Below are 15,913 nucleotides of genomic sequence, written 5' to 3'. Positions count from 1 at the left end.
CCCAGAATACACAGGGCTGTGGGTGGCCTGTTAGCAGGCATCCATGTACTTCGTTCTGCCTATTTAATTGCTCTGATGTTCTTCTTCCTTTCCTTTTTCATTCACCTCCACTTCCTTATTACTTTCTCTGTATCAGTAAAAAGCAAGCTGAGGATGTAGCAGCTGACAGACAGTTACACCAATAATTTCATCTTATAAAAGCTAAATGAAATGAGGGGGTGACGATGGTTTGTTAAGGCCCAAAAGTAATAACAAGGACCAGCCAGACAGCTCAGAGGTCAAAAGTTCCTGCTTAAGCAGAGCGCAGAGGCGGGGTTCTATCCCCTGTGTGCTGTGCCGGCCCCACCTTTGGGGCACACTGAGTTGACTGAGACTGGGCAGAGTGGCACACACCTGTAATCCCAGTGCTGGGAGGCTGAAAACAGGAGAATCACTGAGTCTGATCTGTGTACACGTGAGACCCTATAGATCCTGTACACCCTGCACTAAATACAAAAAAAAAAAAAAGGTAATAAATTTTTAAAACTTTATTTTGTTTTTATAGTGATCAGGATCAAACCCAGGGCCTCACACAGCCCACACAAGTGTGCTACCACTGAGCCACAGCCCCAGTCCCGTAGGCCCCCCTGCCTCAAAGCACCTCTGAGAATCTGATGCAACCTGGATACTGCCCACAGCTCATCTCAAAAAGCCCTGTCACCAGCCAAATAGCTCAGCGGACTAAAGTGCCTGCTTAGGCAGCCGCAGTAGCTGGGGTTCAATCCCCGGCGTGCCATGCCAGCCGCGCCCTCCGGGCTCTCTGAGATGGCAATTGAGACTGGGCGTGGTGACACGGCCTGTAATCCCAGCACTTGGGAGGCTGAAAACAGGAAGATCACTACAAGTCCAATCTGTATAGTAAGACCCTGTAGATCCTGTACTAAATACAAAAAAAAAAAAAAAAAAAGCCCTGTCAGGTTTTGACCTCTTGCATAACCCACCCGCACGTGAAATGTCACCCTCTGTAACCATCTGCGCTCACTCCTCTCAGACCCCCTCCACGGGCGCTTCCACCACTCCCGCTCCCACAAGGGCCTTCTCTTCCACTCCGTCCCACTTGCTGATGTCACCAGCTTCCCAAGAAGCCTCTGCGGACCATACGATGCCCCCCAAGCCTCTCTCCCGCCGTCACCCAGTTTTGCGTCCTCTTTCACTCTGATTTCTTCCTGCCCTGGCAGCCCACACGTAACTGACTCGCTCGGGGGCCGCTAGCCATGCAGAAGGCCGAGCAGCGCGTGGCTCCGCCTTAACAGGCCCCCAGCCCGAGAGAACTCACAGCTGTGTATTTTCTGCAGGGCCAGGTACTTCTCCAGGTTCCTCCTGAGCTTCAGCTCATTCCCGTACCTGCCCACAGTGCCGTCGTCGGACAGGATGAAGTGGGAGTGCATGCCGTTGAGCGTGGTGAGCTTGCTGACGGGGTTGCCCAGAGTCTGGTACATGCACACCACCTGAGAGACAGCCGGGACAGGCGTCAGCGCTGGCTCCTTCCCCGGGCTCCCCGCTGCAGAGCCCTGTCTCCCCACCTAGCAAACCGCCTGCTAACATCAAAGAGTATCAATTGCGACTCAGCACAGTGCTCAAAACCAAAACCAAAACCCAGCTCTACAGAAGCTCCACAGGGGAAAAATGGCACAAGAGCCCTTGGCTATCGGGAACTGCAAAGACAGCCTTCCACAAGGCAGTGCCTTGCCCACCCTACTGTTACAGGAATTAGGGCGTGGCAAATTTGCGCGAGAAATACGCTGGACCTGTCAAGGACAAGATCCCAGGACAGCGCCAGACAATCCCCCGGAGCCCGGATGTGGCGTTTCTCGCGGGCTCCCAAAGATGTGAACAGAATATAAGGAGGCAGCGGCCTGGAGGATCATTGTGTGCTAGACTCAGGCTGTGGTCTTGCTTTTGCTCTTTTTGGTTTTATTTATTTATTTATTTATTTTATTTTATTTTGCAGTACCAGGGATTGAACTCAGGACCCTGCACTTGCCAGGCAAGCACTTATTCCACTGAGCTATCTCCCCCGTTCGCTCTTTTTATTTTTTTCTCGTTTGTTCAGCCTAAATTTGCTCTGCAGAGCCAATTTGTCCTTTACCCCTTCTCCCCCCACTTTCCACATGAACCGTTGGCGCCGTTTCCGACTAGGCTCGCTGGATCGATTCTTTGTTCAAGGCAAGAAGGACCTGAACACTTCTGCTGGGCGAGCTGTTTCTCAAGGAGCAGCTGTGCCCATGTCGCTGGAGTGCTTAATCGGGGCCACTTCAGGAAGGGCGTGATCTAAGGCTGGGACACAAGAGTAGCTGAAAGCCAGCGAGGCCGGGTGTCCCCAGCCCTGCAGGAGCCGGAGGCCACTGTGCACTCCCTGCCCTGCAGCCAGCCGCACAGCCTGAGGTCCAGCCGCCTTCCCACCAGGAGAAAGGGGGCCTGGGGTGGGCGCCTCACACCCCGCAGCCGCGGGACTGCAAATGCCACCCACGCAAAAGTAGGAAAATTTACTGATTCATTTTTGGTTGGTTGTTTTTCCCCCGTCTTTTTCTTCACAAGCTTATGAGTGTGTGGAGAAGTTTTGTCATTTTTGTTTTCTTTTTCTTCTTCCTTCTTTTTCTTAACACTTTTTTCTTCTTCCTTTCTCTCTTCTTTTAATTTTTTTTTCTTCTTTTAATTTTTTATATTTTAATTCTCCACAATATTTTCTTTTTTCTCCCATTTTTATTGTCTTTTTCTTGTTGTTACCTTTATATAATTCTGTAAATACCTTTCTACTCCAATAGGATCCTTTGTCTCACTTTCTGTTTCTTATCTCTCACTGTTTAATTTTTCAGTTTTTCTTTGTGCATTCTTCTATGCCCAACCTCCTATATAACCATTAAGCTTTATTAATTTTTAGGTCTGTTTTTCTATCACTGAAATTTTTTCTATTGTCTTTGGAGGAATGGATACCACATTTACTAGGTATTTGCTGCATGTCATGATCTGCTTTGTCTTACTGTTCATACTGTAATTAAAGATTTCTAAGGTTAAGGGTGATACACTATTATGTCTGTTGGTATGTAAATGCCCAATTTGTCTTGGATGATGTTACTGATGCTGCTTCATTTGATATTGCCAGGGTGGTACAGTTGTTGCTATTAGCTATCTTCCTTGTATGTTCAGACCCAAATTACATGTGTGACATTCACAGTAGTGTGGTCTACTTTCAGAGAACTGGGTGCTGGGCCAATTATATTGCATATGGGAAAGAGACCAAAGATGGATGGAGGGGGAGAGAGAGGGGACAAAAAACAATTAAGATGTGTGATATGCACTGTACCAACTCCCCATGAGGAATGTGATCATTATGTACTGCAGACAAGTACTAGTAAAGAAAAAAAAAAAAGTAATTCAAAGTAAAAAATGAACCAAAAAATTTACAAATCCTGTGAGCTAGGTTAAACCTTTTCTTCTTTAAGAAAAGGAAACTCCATTTGTTACCTAATCACAACATACTGTCATTTTTGCACAAATAAATCAAACTATCAAAAACTATGAGACACCCTGAGGAAACCCACAGAAGTAACAGGCCACAGCATGAGGATGAAACAGCATGAGAAAATAAAAACTTCTGGGGCCAGGGAGATGGCTCAATGGAGTGGGCGCTTCCCCAGCAAGCGCAAGGCCTGAGTACAATCCCTGGTTCCGCAAAAAAGAAAAAAAAAGAAAAGAAAAACTTCTCTGGGTTAGTTGACGATGATCAGGAATTATTGATGACGTGTAGGAATTATTATGTTTTAGTCATAATAACAGCATTGTGATTTCATATGTTTAGATTTTTTTTTAATTCTCCCAGGTCTCAGTGATGACAAGCTTTCTCTTTTTTTAGTTATTTTTTATTAGTACATATTTGCCATATATAATGATGACACTCATCCTAGGGAATCTGTACCTATACGTAATATATCTTAATTCTTTTTTTCCCATTCTCCTCACCTCCCTTCAACCCTTCTTCTTCATATTTTCTTAAATTGTTCCTATAGTTTAGAAAAACCTACTAAAATATTTAAGGATGAGGTTATTTGATGTCTGAAATTTGCCTCAAGATATTAAAGAGGAAAGGAGGAAAGGAGGAAGTGGGCAGAGGAAATAAAATAGGCAATGTGTCAACAAATGCTGAAGCTGGGTGACAGTACATGGCCAGTCATTATTCTAATCAGTGCTATTTAACATGTCTGAAAATTTCTAAAATTAAAATATCCATAAGAATGTCTATATGAGTTAGCATAGAGAATCAACGCTGATAAAATTAAGCTTTAAAAGAAGCAAGTTTGCAGTGAATTTCTAATGTTACTTTTTAAAAATAGGCATTTGCAACTCTACAGATATATGTATAAACAGAAAAATCTCTGGAGCAAAAACACACCAAAATATTAATAGTAGTTATTTTTGTTCTTTGTATCTTTTCTGATAATTGATAAAAACATGTGTGTCTGATAAATACACAGCCAAGCCCACAGATGAACACACAGGCCAGTTCCGGGGAGTAGGTACTCAGAAATGCATGGAGCAGGAAGTAGCACGGCAAGGGATGAGTACTCAGGACCACATGGACAAAGTACTATGTTTCACCATGTGCAAACCTCTACAGATATATTGGCCATTTGTCAGGCAAAAGCTATCCAAGAGTTTTACCCAAAAGAGATTTTCATTAATATTTTAAAGAACCGTTCTGGCTCCAATAGACTGCAGCAGGAGACAGTAAGGACGGGAAAGGCAATGGTCATTGAGGCATCAGATAATGGTCCTTGGAACCCCCTCGCTAACAGGGGAAGCTATCAGAAGAAGTGAGATTCCAGCTGTATTTTGAAAGTGCAGCTGAGATAGTCTACTGATGGGCCAGGTTCGGGGTATGAGACTAAGAGGATTATCCAGAGATTTCTGGCCAGAGCAACTGCAAGATTGGATCATCACTTTCTAAAATTGGGTACTACTTCAACCCTAAAGAGGATTAATTTGAGTCATTTGTATAATAGATGTATGTTATGACCATAATATTAATGGAAATAAATGACATACAGAAGTTTCAATATCACACAGTTTCTCTTACATTAAAAACCCAACATATAAATAATTCTAAAAGTGAAATAAAAGAGAAGAAACAGGGAGCAGCCTTGATGGAGATGGGTAGGAGAATCTGGAAACAGAGGGCGAGAGAAGGGTGGGAAGGAAATGATGAAGATTTGGCGTGTGCATGCGCCAGCTCCCCAAGATGAACGTCACTGTTATGATAACAAGCACATATGTATGGATGCAGAAAGGAAATAAAACATAAATATATAAAATAATGTGAGGGAAGTAGAAGGAAGACTGGAGCCGGTTCTAGATATATCACATGTGAAGTGTCTATTAGACGTCCGAGTACAACGTCACATGGACATTTGGCTGTCAAAGGATTGTCTACTTACATCTTTTCCAATAAGATCTCTCTGGTTCTCAATGACACCCCACGGAGGGATTCCAACGGTCCAGATTTTCCTCAAGGACTTAGAGGAGTGGGCTTTCAGAGCATCCCCAACATGCTTGGAAACTCCTACAAACAACCAGTACACAAGTCAAATTTTAACTCACATTAATCATGCAAAACAGTGAGTTGGAGAGAAGCTCATAGACAAGTGTACGTAAAGGGTCATTCTTCAGGAAAGTTCCTGGCACAGCGGAATTAGTTTGTGATATCTTGGCCTCCTTCCTCTGTTTCCTCTTGACACCTCTTTCTCTTATCACTGACCTCTGGACCTGAGTAATTCCAGTCTCCCTCTGGACAGTTTCTGCCTATAAGCTCAATTCCAAGCCTACTCTTCTTTGACCAGAATGTTCTACCCCTTATCCTTTCTCAGCAAGCCCAGCCCTCACATAAGGAATGTTCTAAGTATTTTGATCTCTAATTTCCAATGACTCAGCAAAACATCCTCAACTGATTAAAGCAAACTAATGAGATAACTATATCCACCAGTATTTCAGACAGTGTATGAAAAATAATGCATTACTGCTTGCCTTCTGAGAATAATGATAGTAACAAGAATTCTAGTAGCCTCTACTTACTGGCCCATTGTAAGATGCAGCTTTTTGTATATTTACACTTAAGGGAGGAACATGTTTTTTGGTCCATCTTCTAGACAAAAACAATGACACAAAGAAGCCAAAAACTTATCCAAGGTTACAGCTGGTTATTTGTAGAAATTAGATAACAATCTAAGTTATCAGACATTCTTTTAAATAGACTATTTTTATGGAAGTTTTTAGGTTGAACAAAAGATGCAGAGAATTCATAGTACACTCCACACAAAACAGCCTCCCCTGGCAGCACCGGCTCCCACCAGAATCCTGTTATATAAGGAACGAGTCTATCTTGACGCCCCATCACCACTCAGAGACTTCAGCTTACGTGAGGGTCCATGCTTGGCCGTATGTATTCTGTGTGCTGACAACAGTATCATAACAGGCACCCACCGCTGCAGTGTCATCAAACTACCTCATTGCCCTTGTAACCCCTCTAGACATCGCCTACTCATCCATCCTTCCCTGTTAATTCCTGTCAACCACTGCCCTTTCCACTGTTTCCGTAGTTGTCTTTTCCAAACTGTCATATAGTTGGAATCATATAGTATATAGCCTTTTGATTTTGATCTAATCTGACCTGTAGTTCCAACACTGCATTATAAGATACATTCTTCCTATCCTAGTAATGATTGTGCAGGTGTCATTAGCCCAGAAAAAAAATCACACTGCCATGCTTTGAATGGGTCCCCTTCAAAATCCACGCGGGAGGTTTCTAATCCCCAGCGCCACAGTGTTTGGAAGTGGGGGGCCCCAGGCTCAGAAATGGACAGATGCATCTGTCAAAAGAGCTTCTGAGAGGATGCTTGCTCTCTTTTGCCTTCCAACATTTACAATGTGAGGACACAGTCAGAAAGTACACATCAGATGCAAGCTTCTTGATCTCGGACTTCCCAGCCTCCAGAACTGTGAGAGAATTAATTTCTATTCCTTATCAATGACTAGTCTCAGGCTTGCTGTTGTAAGAGCGAACAGAATAAGACACCTGCACAGTGCATGTGCCTGATGCAGAGAGCCACACCCTTCTGTCTTGCACCTTCTCCTCCAGCTCATTGTCTAAACCTTGTCCGGAGTCATCACTAGAATCCTGGTTATAACCTGAGGAGCAGATGAGTACCACCTGAGGAGTCATCCACCCAAATAGATGACAATTCTTGAGTTAATTTTTAAGCCAGGTTAATGCTTGGTTGACCAGCCTTGTTGTTGTTACTGCTGCTGTTGTGGTAACTGATCCTCCTCTGATCATAATACTGGCTGCCTGCGGAGCACGTCTGCAAAGCTCTTTCTGCTCCTACTGCTCCCCTACTCCTCTTTATTCAGAACCCTTCGAGAGTCTCCTGCCACACCGAGAACAATGCCAGCTCATCACCCATTGGCGCCCAGTCTGACCCCAGGCTTCTTTGCTGTACCATCCCTGATACTGGTGACACCAAGGGCAGTGGCCTCCTGCCCTTTCTATGCATGCCTTACTCTCGAGCTGAGCGCCAGACAATAAGCTGCCACCTCCGTCCTGCTCAACACCAATGCCAACTGCTCTATCCTTCACCCAGCCCTCAGTGAACCATGAGTTCAAGCTATAATTTATCTCCCTTTCCCTAGTACTCCCCAGATACCTTGTACCTCCATTACGGTCTAGTCAGCATCAGTCTCTAGCTATTCGCCTTCTGTCCACCTGTCCCAGGCACTGCATCTAGCTCTGTCCCTTACCTAGAGCCTGTGTTACTCACCTCTTCTCCATAGCACCTATTAAAATTCTTCAGTACCGCAGATTCTGAAGGGTACTGGCATCTGTTTCAATTGTCATGCCCTATTATGCCCAAATATAGTTCAGAAGCATCTCAAGAGTAGGCAAGAGCTCTGAAGCAGAGACTTTCAAATTTAATGTGTATAAGAGCCTTCCAGGGGTGTTGTTCAATGCAAGCTCTAACTCCACAGGTCTGGGTTGGGCCTGAGATCACTGCTGTTGGTTCAGGGCCCTCACCCCAAATCATCAAGCCTCAGAGGATCTGTGGTTGAATTACACAAACTGACTGCATGTTAGGGAAGCTCCAAGCACTCCTCATTTCCTACTTGTTTTGTTCAGAAAAACTACTTTAGTCATCTGCTCCATACTGTGTAACTTTTCCTTGAATTTAGCTGGTCCTAGGCTGTGGTTCTTTTCTTAAAGCCTTAAGTAAAATGAAGCATGCAGTGCAGTTAGTTATGCAAAGAGAAAGCTTTGTCCAAGTCTATTCTTTTTCTTACCTGTGCAACACCTCCCCACCTCACCCCTATTCTACTAGAAAGAAGATAAGTACTGTGCAGTGGCCTCCGGACTGCCAGCTCAGTGTATTCCATGAACATGAGACAGTCAGGATCTGTGAACTGTATAAGATGAATTATAATGCTACCTAGCAGTGGCAGGCTAAATCCCTTGGTTTTAGTTTGGTTTGTTTTGGGGTTGTGTGGATTTTTATTTTGTTTTTGCTGTTTGTCTTCCTTCATTTCTTTTCAATCAGAAGAAACAGCTCAATGGGTACATGGTGCCAAACCTTAGCAAATGCCTCGCCCTGCCTCCAGCCCACCACCAGGTAGGAGAGCTGGTGCACAGACTCTTCCAGTGTGGAAGGTGAGCGCAGACACATGACAAGGGCCACAGGCAGTCCTTACATAGAAATCAGACAAAAATGTGGTGTGCTAGTTAAGCTAAAAAAGGCAATTGCAGGCAATTGTTAGAAAAGCCCCTCCAGTGCACAGCTCACTACACAGTTCATAAACGCAAAGGAGAGAGACTCTTACACATCGCATTTCAAGGACTATAAACAGGTCAGTGAGTGAATGGACAATCATGTCCTTTAAAGTAGTAATTGTCTACTCAAGCCCAGTGCATTAATGCAGTGTCACTCGTGCCCCACATCCACAACCTTGATGATGACAACATGAGTTTACCCTACGTCCAGACCTATGCACCCAGCACGCATCCTTGGGTTGAGACCCCTTGTAGCCTCCTCCTAGTCCTGACAGTAGATCGTTTCCCAAGTGGTCTACATTACATTTTGAGGGCTGGACAACGATGATGAAGGGGGAAAAGATAAATCAATCAGTTCACTGCCTACGACAGAAACTAACAGAAAAACAGTTCCATACTCTTTAACATGTGTTGATTCAAGACCCCAAGTGACTGAAAGTGCCACCGTGTTGTCCCCAACCAATCCAGAAGCAGCAGGTGCTACCGTGGGACATTCTCTCCCACTTCTGTTTTCTTGCACCCCCTCTGTGCTGCTGATGGGGGCTCAGTGTAAGTCATGGGCTTTCTTTTCCCAAAAGTTCACAATGTAATTGCCCTCACCTCTTTGCTCGAGCAAACATATTTCCAACCACTTCCTAGCCCTGCTGCTAGTAGTTACAGAATTTGACAAGGGACTGAGTCCTTTCCTGTCTGGCACCTGCAGGGATGCCATAAACTCTTCCATTTCAGAGGTCACTTGCTCTCAGGAGTTTTGGTTCAATAGAGTAAAGCTCAGGACAGACCACAAGTTTGTTTGAAGTGATATTAAAATGAAATATTTTGGCAATGATAAAAATACATTCTAGGGGCTGGAGATATAGCTCAGTGGCATAAGCACCTGCCTGGCAAATGCAAGGTCCTGAGTTCGATCCCTGTTACCACACACACACACCACATTTTGGAAAGGTCTGTGATTCTTCTGCACTTAGATGCTAATCACTAGTCACTATTTTTGTTCTTCCTTCTGATACTACCTTTTTTTTATGGGAGTGCAGCAGAGGAAGGATTTGATGCTGTACTTCCTGGTTCAGATAAGACAGTGAGAAGAGAAGAAGGAAAGGAGGAAAGGAAGCACACAAGGAAGTAGAGAGAGCAGGAGGAAGGGGCAGGAATGGTCATGGAGGGAGCAAGAGAGTAAAGAGGTGGACAAACACTCTTTACCCGTGTTGATGCCTTCCGTGAGTATCCATGCTCCCGTCGTCTCTGCAGCTTTGACTAAACCCTGGCTGAAGACCTCTTTCAGCTTGGAGGGCATCTTAAAATTCTGGATGCCTCCATGGACAGAGATCACCAGCTTGGGTAACTCCATTTTCCACTCTTGCAGCATCAAATGTAATAGATGATCCAACCTGGTGTCATAAGAAGTGCGAATGTACTGGAAAACACATACATGAACAGAACACTGTGAAAAACACTGACCAGGCATGGAAGCCACGACCCCCCACAGGGCAGCTGAGGCGGCACAGACTGGAAAGGAAGCGTCTGGCATCTCTCTAAAAGTTCAGCTTCATGTAACAGAAACATTGGCTTTTCAAATGGCCCACACCCCTTCAAGTTCCTTCTGGGAACTATAAATCGTTGGAGGAATGTTTCCCCTGGCAGGTGGCTTGATTCCCAGAGTCTGGCAGAGGCCTGATGTGAGGCAGAAATACTTCAAACAGCTGCCCCAAAGCACTGCACCAACGAACCAGTTACCAATAAGCCACAAGTAGGTGAAATGCGATTTTTCATAAATGCTACAGCTTTGAGCTCACTTGATCTTTTCACACACTTGCATCATTACACTTAATTCATTATAAATTTTACCTTGTAACCATTTCCCTTAGATACTATCACCTCTCTGAAATTATCTCCCTTTCCCAAACAAATACTTTTCAGTTAGATGTGGTGGCACATTCCTGTAATCCCAGAAGTTGGGAGGCTGAGGCAGAAGGACTGCCACAAATTTGAGGGCATGCCAGGCTACACTTTGAGCTCCAAGGCCAGCCTGAACTACATAGCAAGACCCTGTCTCAAAAAGAAAAGAAAGTGCCAGCGAGATAGCTCAGCAGACTAAGCACCTGCTTAGGCAAGCGCAGGGACCAGGGTTCAATCCCCAGTAATGCATGCAGCGCTGGCCCCATCACCGGGCACACTGAGTCAGCCACAGAGTCAGGGCGTGATGGCACATGCCTGTAATCCCAGCACTGGGGAGGCTGAAAACAGGAGGATCACTACAAGTCTGAGCTGTGTAATGAGACCCTGTACCAAATACATTAATAAAAATAAATAAATAAAAACAAAACTTTTCACAGAACAGTTACTTCTCAATATTCAGTGCCAGGAAAGAAAACATGAGGAAAAGGAGGTTGAAAATGACCAAAGCACCTACGTGTGTTATGGACCTGCCAAAAGGAGCCCAACTAATCTGCGCAGCCAGTAGTTTAAAAATGTGAAACAAGGATGAGGGAAGCTAAGCCAGCAAGCAGTGCTCAGATGATTTTGCATTTTTTTTTGTTTGTTTGTTTGTTTTTTGTTTTTTTTTTTTTTTTAAGGTTTTTTTTTTTTTTTTTTGGTTTTTTTTTTTTTTTTTTTTTCCTCAGGGTCTCACTACATAACCCACATTAGTAGTGATCCTCCTGATTTCTGCCTCCCAAGTGCTGGGATTACAGGCGCGCGCCACCACGCCCGGACTCCATCGTTGGCTCAGCGCACCCGAAGGTGGGGCCGGCGCGGCAGGCGGAGCCAGGTATTGAACCCTGGCCCCTGCGCTTATCTAAACAAGCGCTTAGTCCGCTGAGCTATACCGCCGGCCCTGATTTTGCATTTTGCATAGGATCGTATGGTGTAACTGGCTTCTTTCCAGGAAGTGCAGCCACCACAAGGGATTCAAACCCTGTAATATTAAGATGAGTCTACCTCCCACAAGCATGTACTTTCCCAACAAGAACAAGCGAGACAAAATGAAGAATACAAAGTGTTGAGTTAACCATGCCAAACATTAATGCAAGAGATAATCTCCAGACCAGCAATAGAAGTTACCACACCATGCACCAAATGATAGCAGCTTTAAAAATCTTCCACTCATTGTCTGACACTGAAGACATCCCTTATGTCATAAGGAAAATCTTAGAATTTTGAACATGGGCGGGGGCGTCAGCTATCAAGTGTGAGTGTCAGGAAGAAGCTAAAGACGATCATGATTCCGCATCCATGTGCAGACACTGGGCTGCATGGCTTTACTGCGCACTGAAATAGCAGGCAAAAGTACACGTGGACCTTCGCATTTGTCCCAGGTTGTAAACCAGGGTGAAGGAGTCTGCCTGGTGTGGCTCACCTTTCTCTGACCCAGCTGTTGCTCTCGAGATTGGCTCCTTCAACTCTAAATCCCTTTGGTCCTGGAAGATATGGCTCTTTAAGATTTGGTGGTAAACACACTGAGAAACTAAAGAGATTTGGGGATAAATAAATGCAAGGAGCTACATATTGGTGCTAGTCTTTCTCCCAAAGGCCAGGTGAAGTGACATTAGGTTAATGACTTACTTTCACCAGTCATCTACCTTCTTTATAATTAATTGCCTTAGGCCAAAGCCAACTGGCAGGCAGAGATTAACCTGAGACATTTGTGGAATGAGGTGGGAGGGATCCTGGAAAGGGAGCCACAGCCCTGGGAAATGAGTAACCAGCTTCCTCAGCCTTTACTGTAGAGCTGCTGAAGCCTGGGGTGAAATCCAGGCTCCAGGTGGCTTCTCCTCTTCCCAAAAGTCCAGGCAAGCACTCTGAGACCTGAGGACTCAGCACTGAGCAGAGAGCCGTGAGTCCTCAGGGCTATCCAGCCCCACAGCGCCCCACTTTTCCATGTGACTTCTCTTGACCTTGGCACAAGCTCCTCACTGCCCTCCCCTTGCAGGACTTAGCTTAGCTGGTCCAACTGTGAGATGGCCTTCTTGTCACTCGGGGCGTCATCATTCTCTGGAAGAACCTGTCCCCTATTCTCATAGCACCATCTCCTCTGTGACCTTCGCATGACAGCTAGCCCAGGACAGGGCAAGAATAGGCACCTTGTAATATGTGCTGGGGAAAAAAATACTGTCAATGAGGGTGGTGGCAAAGAAACATAAAAGCAAGAGTCAAACTCAAAGGAAAAAGCATGTGTAGGGTCCTATAAGGATCAGCTTCCTAGGGGTCAGAGGAGATGGCTCAGTAGAATAAGCGCTTCCCTGGCAAGAACAAGGGTCTGAGTTCAATCCCGGGTTCCGCCAAAAAAAAAAAAAAAAAAGGATCAGCTTCCCACACAGAGTAAAAAAGACATCAATATACAAAGTCAAAAGCACTGGGACTAACACCTAAAAACACCCATTGCTAAGCTGGCCAGATAGCTCAGTGGATTAAAGCACCTGCTTAGGCAGGCATAGGACCGCTGGGGCAAACTGAGATGGTGATTGAGACTGGGTGTGGTGGTGTGTACCTATAATCCCAGAATTTGGGAGGTTGAAAACAGGAGAATCACCACAAGTCTGATCTATGTAGTGAAACCCTGTGGACCCTGCAGACCCTGTACTAAAATACAGAAGAAAAAGGAAAAAAAAAAAAAAAGACACCCATTGCTGTAGAACTGCATGAAGACAGTATTAGGACTGCACTAGGAGAGACCTATTTCAAATCTAGGGAACTGATATACTCCAGAAGCAGCTGATACGGAGCTTTCCTTAGGTGGGATCCACCTGCCCTAATAAGCAGCAGGCATTTAACATCCTCAGAGAACACAGCAGAGGGATGGCTGACCCGCCCATCCTAATGTGCTGCGGTGGGGACAGGAGCATTCCTGAAGGCCCAGGTGTCAGCAGTTTCCCTGCTAGCATGTGGCTCTGGTGGGAGGTGGTGGAGCCTTCAGGGGGTGTGACTGAGTGGAAGAAAGCCGGGTCACTGGGGGGCTGTGTCCTTGAAGGGGATATTAAGACCTGGCCCCTTCCCCTCTCCTTTTGCCTCCCTGCCATGGTGAAGTGAACAGACCTCCTCTACCACACGTTCCTGCCATGACATGCTGTGCCACAACAGGCCCAAAGCAATAAGGCAAGCAACCATGGACTAAGACCTCCTGAATCATAAGCCAAAATAAACCTTCCCTTCTTTTTTTCCCTCCTTTTAAATTGATTGAGAGGGCCAGGGAGATGGCTCTGAGGGCCAGGGGGATGGCTCAGTTGAACAAGCACTTGCCCGGCAAGCACAAGGGCCTGAGTTCAATCCCTGGTTCCACCAAAATTAATTAATTAATTAATTAAAATAAAAATCTAGATATTAAATTGATTGACTCTTGTATTCTGTCACAGTGGCAGGAAGAGGAGTAAGACAGTTTGCAGATCATGGGCAAAATTTCCATACTAGGGATAGGAGAAGAATTAGCTGGGAAAGCCCAAGTACCAGCATTCAGAGGGTGCATACCCTTCCCGAAAGGTCCTCAGAAGGATTCAGGAGAGACAAACAGTGACAGGTTACTGGTAATTGCTATGGTTAATCTTCAGCTAAAACCCATGCTATGGTTTGGATCTTAAAGGTACCCTAAAGGCCCAGGTGTTAAAAACCTTGGTCCCCATTCCTGACACCATGGGGAGGTTTTGGATACTAGGCCTGTGCCCTTGGGAGAGAATGATGGGATTCCATCTCTCCTTTTTCACACCTGGATGTGAAATGAAAACTTTGCTGCTCCGTGTATTCCCTGCCAGTGCCCTGCCTTCTTGTAGATCTGAAGCAACAGGGACAAACCTGGACTGAAATGCTAAAACCACGAGGCAAAGGAGACCTCTCCCTGGATATTTGCCACAATAATGGCAAGCTGACTAGCACAACCTGCTCCCCAGGAGCAACGGCACTACTCTTCTTCAGGACCAGCTATCCTTTGGCAGCTGCCTCAGAAGCCAGAGGGTATAAAAGCTTGCTGAAGAAAAGAAACCAGTCCAGTAAGAGCCAGACACATCACACCTGGGAAAGGTGTGATGCCTACCAGACCCAACAGAAGAGAGGATCAGGCCAGTTCTGACAAGAACATCACTCCCCTGGGTCTTTTCTACAATAAAGCAACGTCATCCGATTGTCCATTCTTTGAGATATACCTCGGGTTATCCTCTATCCAAAACCAGCCAAGCAATGTGGATTATTAGCAAACCTTGGAGTGGTAGGTGTGCTCTCCATCTTGGAAATTAATCGTTCCGAAGGTATCGGTAGGGCTTTTCACTGTGTGCTTCTCAACACACCACTGCTCATTTTCATTATCTTTGGCAGCTGAGAGGGTCCAGGAATAATCTATCCCATGATGGTCTTGAACCAATCGGCCACAGTAGCACCTAATTCCAAGAAAAATCAACTTCAGGATACAAATAGAACCCATGTTTCTACATTTTCCTAGAGTAAAGTATCTATGCCCTAATTCTGGACACTTCACATTGGGCGAGTATGGCAGTACACACTTATATTCCCAGCTACTTGGGGGACTAAGAAAAGAGGATCACAGGTTTGAAGGCAGCCTGGGCAAAAGGAAAAATAAAAGGGTCAGGAATGTGGTGAACTGGTCTAGTGTTTGCCTTCCCTGCAAGAGGCCCTGAGACATCTTAGCGATGAAAAAGAAAACTTCACAGTAAGATTTATATTAAACATAATACTGGATTATCCTCTAAATTTAGAAATGTTCTATTTGGTTTTTCCCTAGGCTGGACAGAAAAATTATTTAGAGTATGTTTTTAAAAATGCTGTAAGTCTATTGTACATGCATGATCATAGAAGCATTATTCTTAATCTCCATGGGTGGAAGAAACCCAAAATCCACCTATGGATTATTGGACAAATAAAATGTGGCCCATATCTACAAAGGGACATGATTAGGAAAGAAGGAAATTTATGCATGTGACAGCTCAGAGGAACCTTGCAGACATGACACTGAGCACAACGAGGCAGTCACAGAAATGACAAACATTGTGCAATTACACTTATACAAGGTATTTAAAGAAATCAGATTCTAGGGCTGGTAAGATAGCTCAACAAACTAAGTGCCTG

General features: G+C 45.0%; 1 protein-coding gene across 1 annotated transcript in view; it reads right to left on the bottom strand.

Moving 5' to 3' along the window:
• Positions 1 to 15,913, bottom strand: part of Trpm6 (transient receptor potential cation channel subfamily M member 6) — a 150,675-nt gene that overhangs the window by 106,475 nt on the left and 28,287 nt on the right. Inside the window, exons 4-7 of the mRNA XM_023722993.1 lie at positions 15,030 to 15,207; positions 10,049 to 10,262; positions 5,472 to 5,596; positions 1,316 to 1,487 (exon numbers count right to left, since the gene is read on the bottom strand). Of these exons, the coding sequence (XP_023578761.1) occupies positions 1,316 to 1,487; positions 5,472 to 5,596; positions 10,049 to 10,262; positions 15,030 to 15,207 (689 nt within the window). The remainder of the gene's footprint in view (positions 1 to 1,315; positions 1,488 to 5,471; positions 5,597 to 10,048; positions 10,263 to 15,029; positions 15,208 to 15,913) is intronic.

The sequence above is a fragment of the Octodon degus genome, unplaced genomic scaffold (genome assembly GCF_000260255.1).
Source record: "Octodon degus isolate 3935 unplaced genomic scaffold, OctDeg1.0 scaffold00095, whole genome shotgun sequence".
NCBI lineage: Eukaryota > Metazoa > Chordata > Mammalia > Rodentia > Octodontidae > Octodon > Octodon degus.
The sequence above is the reverse complement of the archived record's forward strand: the minus strand, read 5'-3'. Positions and strand labels throughout refer to the sequence as shown.